At 40.3% G+C, this 12,244-nt stretch overlaps 1 protein-coding gene across 2 annotated transcripts in view; it reads right to left on the bottom strand.

The window, feature by feature from the left end:
* Positions 1 to 12,244, bottom strand: part of zmp:0000000755 (phosphofurin acidic cluster sorting protein 2) — a 53,411-nt gene that overhangs the window by 21,104 nt on the left and 20,063 nt on the right. For both annotated transcript variants that reach the window (XM_034898056.1, XM_034898057.1), the window contains exons 2-3: positions 7,794 to 7,881; positions 1,431 to 1,520 (exon numbers count right to left, since the gene is read on the bottom strand). In XM_034898056.1, coding sequence (XP_034753947.1) covers positions 1,431 to 1,520; positions 7,794 to 7,881 — 178 coding nt within the window. The remainder of the gene's footprint in view (positions 1 to 1,430; positions 1,521 to 7,793; positions 7,882 to 12,244) is intronic.

The raw sequence follows: 12,244 nt of genomic DNA, 5'->3' as shown, positions 1-12,244 counted from the left end.
TTCACCAGCCAGTGTGCTCCTTACAATCCTCTTGGCTATCTTAAACTGCCAGCCAAGATGTTAATTCTCTGTTGTTGTGGACTGTGAGTTTATTCAAGAGTGGACAAAGTGCTTTGCTATTTTAGCAGATTTATGTAGTCAGAATACTGTTGGCACTGAATAGTGTGAACTGATAATGTAGCGATATCCCGCACACCCGGTTCAAGTGAATGTTAAAATACAGCCAGCCAGTCTCACTGTACTCAGATGCCAGCACTGAACCAACATGGTAGGTGTTCTGAATGCTGGTGTTCTGAACTATTAAAGAAAACTGTGTGTAGTCTGTCTGCTGAACTGTGGTTGAACTGTTTGTTACCCTTCATCACTTCAGAACAACATTATTCTCTAAGAGACTCCTGTTTGGTCTTTTTATCTATCCATCTATTCTGACTGTTTCCTCTGGAGTCATACTGTCTCCGACAGCCAGAACATGATCTTCACATTGACTTTTCTTGTCTTCTGTCTATATTTTTCACACAATAATAACAGAGTTTCACACAAGGTGGTTAACTTGTACATCACTGCTGCAATATCCATATCCAACACTGCCCACACTTTTGATCTACTCTACTCAACTGCTATGTGATTCCAGCTGGGCTTTTTTTTTTATACTGTGAATACACATTCACACTCCGATGCACAGCACCGGGGGCAACTCAGGGTTTAGTGTCTTGCCCAAGGACACTTCGACATGGGACTGCAGGGCCAGGGATTGAACCACTAAACTTCCGATTGGCAGGCAACCGCTCTACCAGTGAGCCACAGCCGCCCAAACCACAGAGCCGATTGTACTAACACTACAAAATCCCATGACCTAAATAAATAATGATCTAAAACGTACAAAAAAATGTCCAGATTTTGAAATCCTAAGACCTTCCCAGGTTTTCCTTGACCATGAGAACCATGTCTATTAGATGCCCGACCGATATATCGGCGGGCTGATATTAGGCATTTCCCGATCTATCGGTATCGGCTTTTATAATGGCTGATTTTAAAAAAAAAATGTCTGCATACATGCAGTGTATTTTATTTTAATTCGAAAACATTCCGTCATAAAAGGATTCCGCTTCAGTCACTTCCGAAATGATTCATTTCTATACAGAGTAAGGTTGTACTTGGAAAAGTGCCAACATCAAAAACAGAAACAAAACCTCTTTTACCACAAAATAAGACAAAACGTTGTGAGGCTAATAGAAAATACCAGAGCCTGATTTAATGTATAAGAATGACTGTAAACACATTTCTAATGCACATGGATATTTTGAATTTAACACTTTTGCTCGGGGCTGGAAGGGCCACGAGCTCAGATAAAGGCTTTAACCCAATCCTCCCTGTCAAGTACCTGCTGTGTAGCGGCGTAAGAATTCACAGTATATTGTCAGAGTACTTGCCTGTAGTGAGAATGTGAGCTCCAGATCCGTCTCCATCATTCCACTGGGTGGGAGGACGTACTCATTTGATCTCAGAAGACGCTTAGAACCCTGGAAGAGAAAGTGAAGCAAAGTTTCATTGTAAGCACATTCACAAATGTCACATTTCAAAAATGATACACTAGGGGCTCCCTTTGGAACAAGAATAGATCAGAATAGCTATTTATTGTCATTGTTTAACAAAACAGTTTAGTAGCTCCCAGAATGACAGTATAAACAACAAATAAAAAAATAGCAAAATTAAAAGAGTTTAAAAAAAAAAAATCAAGATAACACAATAGTGTTAGTTGGCACTCTATAAATATGGGTTTATTGCACTTTCAGTTCCAAAAAAATAAAAGGTTGTGGGAAAATACCCACAAATCCCTCATCCTATGTAGTTTCTTAAGCCAATATCAGACTACAGTGCCTGAGTCTGCAGGCCTTATTTTAGGACCAGCCTGCTTCACATTCATACATTCATGCAGATTCACACCTTTAGCCCGCCCAGTACAGACAGTCCTCTACTCCTTCACTGCTTTCTAGAGAACAGTGCTACTACAACAAGTAGAATATTGGTCAGAAGCCCTGCTCAGGGACATATCAATAGAATCAGAATGAGATTTAAAAGCCAGATAAGTTTGCAGTTGCAAGGAATTTGCCTTGGTGTATTGGTTGCATACAGTAAATAATAAACATACAAAAAAAGGTTATAAAATAAAGCAAAGCACTGCTACGGTTAAGAACATAAATACAGAATAGATATTGGCCTATTACAATTAAAAGTAAGGAAAAAAGCACTAGGACAAATATGTGCAATAAAACAGTGTTAGAAAGGAAAAGAAAGCTGTACAGTTTGTGCAATAAATATCGATCATGGGGTTGTGCAGAAGTTCACAGCATATATAATATGCGTACTGGCCAGGTGTAATAGTCCAGGATGTGTGTGTTAATGTAACGTGTAGTGACTGTGGGTGGGGGGTTAGGAGTCAGTGGTGGTCAAGAGCTTTTCCTAACGGACATAAGTATTCAAAAGCAACCTGCTTCAGCTTCAAGCTCTCAGCTACTGCTACCCTCAGCATCTTAGAAACACCTGATTCTTAAGCATGCCGTGAGAGGGATGATTGGTCAAGGTGGAACTGTCACCTGAAAAAAAGTTTTATATTAGATACGTTTATGTAGCTGCTATTATGGTGCAGCTACTGTTTGAAGTTGCTAATCAGAAACTACTTTTATTTTATTATCTAATGCTTGCTATTCAGTTTGAGAGAGACTCATCACCTAAGGTCATTTTGGCAGCCGGCATGTAAGGACAACGACCTCAGTGGACCCGTCTCAGCCCTTAGAGAGTTTCTCTTACGAGCCTCGGATTAAAGTCTATCATGCTACTCGTCAAGTTACAGTTTAATTCTTCTAAAACCAAGCTTCTTTTTCTACCCCTTCTAATCTTCAGTCAGAGTGTGAACGTGAGAACAGGAATAGCAAGGCTCGGTTTCACGATTTAATGTTAAGTTGTGAGTGCTGAAGACAGGCATCTGTTGTGTAATATATTTGGCAACTCATCAAAATGCTGAAGTCATCAGAGGTTAGTTCCGGTGTCTGCTAAACCTAAATAGAATTATTAAGACTTGGTGAGCGGCGAGGATATCCTGTACCTGGCACCCTAGAAACTCTAATACTCCAATGCAGTGGGTAAAACATTGGATCCTCGTGTCATTAGAGCTGCTAAATCATGTAACAGATACCAAAGGAAATGGTTGGGTGTGCGCTGGGGAACCATTACGGGGGGGGGGGTAGCTCCATTCAAGGATGTAGTGGTGCCTCAGGACGTAAATCCTTAGCATGAGCGATTTTAAATAACTGATTGTACACATAGTATTTAAATGACAATGAATGTTTCATACAGGCACAATAAATAGGAGCAATGCTTTGTAATTTCACTATTTTCCCTCAATTATCTGTTCTTTCAAACATAAGGTGTGTTCAAAACTGTTCCCTATCATGGAATAGTGCACTATATAGTCATATAGTGTGTTTGAATACTCAGCAGTTAATTTCATAACTGCTGAGTTATTTTCAAAGCCCCAAGGGTCTCACCTTGTGAGCCAAAGAAGGCAAAAGGATTACGAGGGTCTATCACAGCCAACGGACATGGCATACAGTACATACCCACACATCAACTAATCAACTCCCTAGTACCAACCAAGAAATGTTAACAGCTGAATGGATGAAAACCAAAACACATGATACACATAGCTTGATATGTCACACAGAATTCACACCGCACAAACCCATTTTCTTCTCCACTGAAAATTAAAGCTCTTTGACAAATAAGCTGCTTGTTAAGGCATTTTCCAACTTCCAATTTTATCCTCGGCAAACAGCCTCTGAATATTTAAGTGAACTGAATGTTTCCGGAGGCTCAGTAGCCCATTAGCACTGGGTCCTGGGTTTGATTATTAGACCGGGTTTCTTGTCCACAGTTTCAAATAAAGCAGGGCTGCATCTAATGGATTATTTAGATTAAAAATAAATAAATAAAAGAATTCTTATTAAATTATTCATACCTTTCATTTCTCATTCACTTCCACCTCTTGCATGAAGTTGTAAACGTCCAAGTCTTCCTACAAACTGGTTATACACAAGCGTGCAATACTCAGAAAACACATAACATTGTGTTCTATTGTACCTCATTGAATAAAGACACATTTTAAAAGAACATTTTCTGCAATGCCAAGTGATTCAAATGCATGAAATGAAATCAAAGCTTTGAAGAACTACAGGGATCATGGGAATAAAGAATGTTTAGCTTTGCTGACACTTGCAAAGCATTTAGCAGAAATAAGCCTTTTTCTATCTAGCCTTATGGCATAATGTGGTCTACAAAAGGACATGTTGAAAGTAACTTGACAGTAGCTGCAGCTAGAGCTGGGCAATATATCGATATAACATCGATACCGTGATATGAGACTAGATATGGTCTTAGATTTTGGATATCGTAATATGGCATAAAGGTTGTTCTCCATCTCCATAAACAACTTGAAATTAAGGAGTGGGTTGACCTTTCCTGCTACAGATTTCTCACCTTGGTCAGAAAACACAAGGGAGACACTTTGTTTCTCTAGGACTCTAGAGTTGGTACTCGCTCCAAAGCTTATAGCCACCACTTTCTCATTTCTCCTTCTCTCTATCCCCCCCCCCGCGCCCTTGTTTTGTATACAAAGACAAAAGAGGGTAAATCTCTGTCTGAGTCTGACCTTGTCACTAACTTGAGCTCCACAAAGAGGCCTTGTATGCACTCCTTTCTCATGCTCAGTGGCTGGTACAATGAATCAAGGCACAAAAGCCGAGCACTCTCAAACTGCCTGACATGCATTAACAATACAGAGCCTTGGCAAGGAAAGCTTTCGCTGAATGTCCGTTGCCCCCAACCACCCCCCAACCACCTTCTCTCACCCTCTCTCCCCTGCTGCAAGCTTCTGCACTGTCTTTCTGGGGCCAGATAAGGGGACATTACAGCCCCTCTCCACAAGCCTGTGGGCAAAAGTTCAACTTTACACGTCTTCTCAAGGTTACCTTTGAATGTTAAAATTCTTTAAATTGGCTCTCCTGTTTGCAGAAAAGACAGGAAATGATTTAGGGTCAGGGGAAGAGCTCAATGTGCGATTGTAATAAAGAGGTTCTAAAGGCATGTTGAGGCTACTGCTTCCACCCAACACACACACACACACAAATAATTGGATGTTATCTATATGGACTGCAATCAGGTGGACTTTGGACGTACACACACACACACAAACACACAAACACACGATTCTTATCCATGTGGACTGCAATCGGGTATGCTTTGGACAGCGGCCTGCGCTGAAATGAGGACCTCACGCCTTTCCTATAATAATCCAGCTGACATCAATATCTGGCTACAACCTCAGGCAACTGCACACAGAAAATACAGGACACAAGCTGCATAATTGTGTAATGCACATGCAGCACTATACCACACTGCAACCCAATGTGCAGGTGACCCAAGTGACCCAGCGGTCTCCAGGGTGAGAGAAAGAAGACTTATCTCCAAGGGAACACAGAGCCTCCTGCAGAATAAACACCAATTTCATCATCCCTGCTGCTCTCGTTTTGGGAGACCATCCAAATGGTTAGCATTGCAGGGTGTGTGTGTGTGTGTGTGTGTGTGTGTGTGGCCACTTAAACCTGATGAGACCCAGGAGAGAGAAAAGAGACGGCCACTGTATGCTGAACAGAGAACCGATGGCATGCTGTAATGAGGCTTTGTGATTCACTGTCTGAAAACAAACCCCTCCTATTCCTCCGTCATCTCCTCCAACTGTCTCTTTATCCCCTGAGCGTCTCTGTTCTCCCTAACCAAACCTGCTAGAAATTGCATTTAATGCTCCAGTTCCGGAGCTGCGGTGAACAGAGCTGTGTTCGGCTGTCCCCCAGGCGGCTCAACAGAAATGGTGAGATTTCATGCTTGGGAGACAACGTAGCTCATGGATAAAGCCACACTTGGTTGGTTGCTTTCCCCTTTAGGACAACAGTGAAGGGAGATGATTTGTTTCTCTTTAACTAGAAATTGCCCAGTGCTGGTTAAAACTTCAATTACATGTCTAAATGAGGGGACCAATATTGAGAGAGGGAAAGAAAAATGGTCAATTACTGAGAGCAGTAACTACAGACACGGTGCTGTTGATGTAAACAGATTTGAAGGCTCTTTCCCAAACTGTTTTCCTTAACAGCTATAGAAGTTGTAAACTATAAAAAACTATATGTATAACATAATTTTTTAAGATCCTGCACTCTGTGTTTGTAAAATAGGGAATGGGGAAAAGGGGAGTATCTAAAAACACAATGTGTTGCTCTTCCTGTTTGGCTTAGTAATTAGCTCGTTTAATAAATTCATCTTTAACTAAATACATTTCAATATGTGATTTAAAAAAAAACATCAAACTACATGAAATCAGGTGAACTCCACAAGAGTCAGAGGCTGCAGAGATGGCAGTCGCTCCTACTATGCTAAGCTAGGCTAGCAGCACATGTTTGTCTGGTGTTACTTTTTTCTCCATTATTATTAGATTCAGCTAACTCCTTATTCATGTGGTGAAACAAAATTACTTACTAAGATGCCGGAGCATCAAAATGATCTAGTTTTGTTGATTTCAATGCCAGCAAAAAGGCAAAATGAAGGAAATTAGCTGCGGTTAAGGCTATCTCAACAACTGGTTTTTACCTCCGTTTTTGAGTTCCTGTCATTTTTTTAATTCTATGAATTAAACGTGCTGGGTACACAGTGTCAGACATGACACACGCAGAGCAACCTACATAGAGGTAGGGAAAAGGGATTTTTGAAGCAGAAAAGGAGCGGTTAAAGCATCTGTAAAATCCAGCACTGTGTAAAGAACACATATTGGATTATTTCTGATATGTGGCTAACATAGAAGCTTTTGCTCAGACTTCTTTTTACGTGGCACTAACTCTTTCAGGTGAAAGTTACAGAAAAAATTGGCCCCCTCTAGCTCCATTCTTCTCGCTTTTAGAGGAGTCTAATTCTCAAATTCCCGTTCTCTGTGGATTTTCTGGGCAACTGCAGTCAAGAAAGTTTGTATGAGTTTTCCCTTTGAGAATTATTTCCACATGGCAACCTCAGGGCAGTGTGTTCATATGTGTGTCTGTGTGCACTTAAGGAACTCTCACAGGTCTTAATTCTCTCTCAGAATCAACTGTGTCAGAAGCAGTAGACCGTCATCTTTACAACCGCTACTAGGCTTACTGATGAGTATGTTTTTTTAAATCATGAGAGTCTAGGGAGGTTTCCAACACTGTCACTAACAAATGAGTCTATGATCTTAAACATATGGGGTCCAGCATATGCCCCACTATTTAAGATTGACATTAGTGGTGTTGGTTTCCATGATAAGGATAGAATTTAAACACTTTATGTGTTATGTCATTTACACAACCTTGGAATACCATGAGGATATCGGTTGACAGCTGCAGCTTTATTAAAAACACTTTATTTCTGCTTTATTCTGTAAGTGTTTTTTTTTGTTTCCTCACACACACACACACACACACACACACACACACACACGCACACACACGCACACACACGCACACGTTCACACATTGAAACATACTCTCTCTCTCCTACCCGGCCATCTGTTGGTTTTTGCAATCAATTATGTAGACTTTTGAAATCTCTATACATATTGCAATAATGGTTACACTTAAAATGTCAGTGGTAAGATATTTCACAATGTGATCTCTTAAAACCATCCACAATGTTGAACGACAACCGTGAGACTATGCAACACTTATTAACCCACCCACCTGGATTTTGACAGCTATAGACAGGGAGGTCAGCTCTTTATCCAGTTCTTTGAGGACGACCAGCTTTTTCAGCGTGAGGCTGCAGAGTCTGTGGAAAAGAGAAAGAACAAGAGAGGGGGAGAGAAATAGATATTAGTAGCATGGCTAACACAATATGAGCATGCCTTCATGACACGCTGTTAGCGCCTGGGGATGAAAAGCATGGCTGACAAAGCAGTACTCACTATTTTTCTATTTTTTTCTTGATTATTTCCTCAGGTCAGCAGGCGAGATGCTAACAACAGGCAGCAATTAGGTTTTGCCAATGACTGCTAAGAAAGCAGGTAAACAACCGAGAGAGCAACACCAAGTAATCAAACCCTATTCTATTCAGCTTTGTGTCCCTCCTCTTCATCAAGGAAAAATCTAAGACTTGATGTAAAGGGGTGGTGCACCAAAGCGAATCGGTCAATCAGGATTCATGTTGTCAGCTTTATGGGCAAATTCTTCATGGAAGGTGACATGGCACCAGAGATGTATAGTAACAAAGTAAAACTACTTCACTACTGTACTTAAGTACTAAAAGGCTGTATCTGTACTGGATTATAACTGTTTTCTCCTACTTCCACTTGAGTACATATTTTCAATGAGTTTAATACATTTTTGTATGTGTTAAGATTTACTGCTGTGAATTCCTCACGCTACCGAGACTGTGTTTGTTGCAGTGTGTGTAGTTACGGCTACAGTAGTTGCGTCCGATAACTATGTAATAAATCCCAGAGATCGCCTTGCGTTTCTTCTCAGAGACAATGTTAGTTTGTACTCTTTCTATTTAGCTACTGTTATAGCAGATTAAGCTATTCCTGAGTTGTTTCAGTCTGCGATAAGTACTGAATGTTAACTGTTTTACCCTGTGATGTGGCGCTGCGAGTTTTCCTGTATTTTGCTAGCTTGCTAACTTTCCACTGTACAGTACACATGTTACTAGCTGGTGTGTGATGCGTTTTTTGGGGGGGGTTTAATTGTTACTGTGCTGGAGAGGATGTTTATTTTGCTTGCACAGTGTGATAACTCTACATTTAATTTCAGTATTTGTTAATAAGTGAGTAAAAACCCACTGTTTTATCAGAAACTATTAGTTAAAACAGCTGTGACATTAATGTACCTGTGCTGGGTTTATTTCAGAAACTTCCTTCATATCCACCAACGTACAGCTTGTGACTGCCGGTAATGCACCATCTTACTACCAGATTTGCTCTGGTAGTAAGATGGTAATCAACTAAGTAAAAAGTAGAACTCCAACAATATGATATTCAAAATGTGACTGTTTTCTTCAATAACTACATAACACAATACATAACACAATAAACTACTTGCAATACTTAAGTACAACATTTTTTGAATACAATACTTCTACTTAAGTGGGGTGCTTAAAGAGCACTTCAACTTCTACTCAAGTCACTTTTTTGACTTTTAGTCAAGTATGGGTCTCTAGTACTTTCTACATGTGTGCATGGAACCGATGCTTTAACAGGCCGTGGTGAAGTAAAATGTCTTCAGTCCGCTCTGTTTCACCATTAGGGTTGGGTATTGATTTTGGTACTTTTTTTTAAAATTACGCCGGAACTACAGAGATACTAGAACTAAGATGGTACATTACATTCAATCTAAATCAAAACGGTGCCAAATTGGTTCCTGCGAGTGTGTACACCCACTGGGGTTTTATTTTGTGTTAATTTATTTTGAGTATTAAATGTTGGAATTACTTTTACAACTGATATTCATTTTTTGTTATCACAGAAGGAAAGTACCGGAAAAAGGGTCAGTTGGGTACCGGGACCAGATTATAGGTATGGGTATCGGTACTAGTAAAAATGTGAACGGTATCTAACGCTATTCTGCATGCTGCTACACATTAACATGTTGAACACAGAGGCTTAAAACAAGTAAACATATGGAACAAGTAAATTCAAATATACTGTATTTAATCAGAAAATCAACACTAGGTCTGAGGGTCCCTTTGGACACCTCTCAGATCCGACCTATCTTGTAGAACATAGAGGCGGATAAAAAAATAAGCAATGCCAGAAGGCTAAAACCTGCCACAAACTCAATTCCCAGCATATTTCATGGATTCACAGCAATTTATGACCTTTCAAATCCCCCTTCCTTTTCCTCCACGGCAAGACACTCCACAGAAAGTCAACTACACACAAGACAAGTTTGCTTAACTTCCTCCTGACACACTTTTCCCATAAGTCCTGCTGCATTAAATTGCGATCAGTCTGAGCCAGAGTCAAACACATAGCTATCCAGACTCCCACTTTCCTTGAGAAAGCTCCTCGACTTCTTTCAGGCACTCCCTTTTAGGCAAGTATGATTCACCAAGGCTCAATGTGACGTTCAAGAACAATGGAAATTGTAGCGTTAGAGAAAACGTTGGACAACGATGGTGTGGTTTGTTTAAAAATATTTTTAGAATAATATTGTATACTGTGGGGTATAAACAATATGTACATTAGTCAAGACTTAAATACATTTGGGTTGGTAAGGTAACTTTAGAAAATATAATGCAAATAGAAAGGGAAATGATTCTGTCTTATAATTCACTAGGTTGACTTTTATATGCCACAATGGCTTTTATGTTCTCTTTTTACAAGAACAACAGTACAGGGTTGTGTTGTTAGTTTTTTTGGTTTAAAATTCTTTTTTCAATCAATGACACTATGAAGGGATGTAGTCACTTTGGGGGCTTCCATCAATGTCATACTTTGAACATCATTGAAAATAGGGTCTTTAATTGATATGTTTATTTATACTTTATTAACAGCATAGATGGAAATGGAAGGAAGCTAGCCATTAGATGAAGAGTGACCCGACATACGATATTACCACGATACTTACTGTATGTCACGGTATGGTATTATTGGAATTTTAAACAAATTGCAACATTCTACAAAATATTGAAATTTCTAACCTTTTTATACAAATTTAAGTTATGTCCCTAAAGGAAAACCTTGTCGACATCGATTTCGTCTGCTGACCTCACCAGAAAAACACTCAACTGCACCATCTAGTGGACTAAAAAGAAATTAATTTTAATATTTCAGAACTAAAAATTAAAGTTTCACGTGCAATTTTATAAAGGCCCTGACACAGCAACCCGATTATTGGCCGTCAGACAGTCTGGCGAGGTCAGTGATTCGAGTCTGTTTGGTGTGCTCCGGGCCGTCGTCAGCCGGAGGAGCAGTCCGCCTTTATTTGGTCCGATTTGACATGTTAAATCGGAAAGCGGGCAGTTGGACTCAATGACCAATCTGATTGGTGGAGCGCTAACCTGGAAATGATGAGCGGGATGAGCATGACCAACGCCTTTCAAAATCTGACAAAAATCTTTTAAAATGATTTAATTAATGATCTTTTCAATTGATCTGAAATGAAGACAGATTCAGCAACTGCATGGCCTATTTCTTGCCTAAACGTTTTCATAAACATGTTTTATTTTCGTAAAATGTGAGATTTTTTTCCGAACAAGCCACCATGCCAGTCTGGCTGGGAAATTCTGGGGAAGCCAAACTCACTTGACGCGTTGGTCCAATCAGCTGCCATTCTGCATTTTTTGGGTGACAATTCAGATTAGCGCCACCTGCTGTTGGAGACATATTACTCATATATCTCGCTTCAGTGTGTTCCGAGGCACTTTTTTGACCGCCTCGGGGAGACTGCTCAGTCCGCCTTTTCTGCCGACTGTCGGGTTGATCTGTCAGAGCCTTTATATAGGATTGATCCTTGGCATCCGTGTATCAATACAGGGTTGCCATGTAAAATATTAGGATACTGTGCTGTATTAATTCCACCCCACACTCTTAACAGAATGTATCTTTAATGATGACAATATAGAAATGTTAACAACAACAGGAATATGGTGTTCCTGTGAAGGATCTCCCTCTGTCCCAAAGCGGTGACAACATAACTGTACAACATTTTACTGGAATCATTTGAGTGCAAATTGCTGAACCACTTGGCTGCACGATAACCTAAGTTACTTTATGTGCGTTAGAATAACAAATGCAAATCTATTTGAGGCCGGAGTAATTAAATGTTAAACCTTGTCGGTGGTGCATGGACACGGCTTGCCTTATGGTGAGGATGAGTCACCACCAGTCAGCCACAGCATTTGCGTCAGGAGGGAGGGAGCGAGGGAGACAGAAAGCAGGGCTGATGGTTTAACAACATCTCCATCCCGTAACAGCTCACTCTCTCTATCTTTCAGTGGACCGGGATTCACATTTAATTAAAAAGGCTGCAGGCGGTAAAAGGGGTCACTTACGGGACCAGGAGTTTTTTTTTTTTTTTTATTTAAACAGAGGTGTTATGTTGAAAGTGAAACTCCTGGCCATCTGTTCTGGCCCGGTGCCAGCCTGTCCCTGTGCCTCTTCCCGGTGCCAGTTCACTTTGCCACCCAACCAGGG

Source organism: Etheostoma cragini, chromosome 17 (assembly GCF_013103735.1).
Source record: "Etheostoma cragini isolate CJK2018 chromosome 17, CSU_Ecrag_1.0, whole genome shotgun sequence".
Lineage (NCBI taxonomy): Eukaryota > Metazoa > Chordata > Actinopteri > Perciformes > Percidae > Etheostoma > Etheostoma cragini.
The sequence above is the reverse complement of the archived record's forward strand: the minus strand, read 5'-3'. Positions and strand labels throughout refer to the sequence as shown.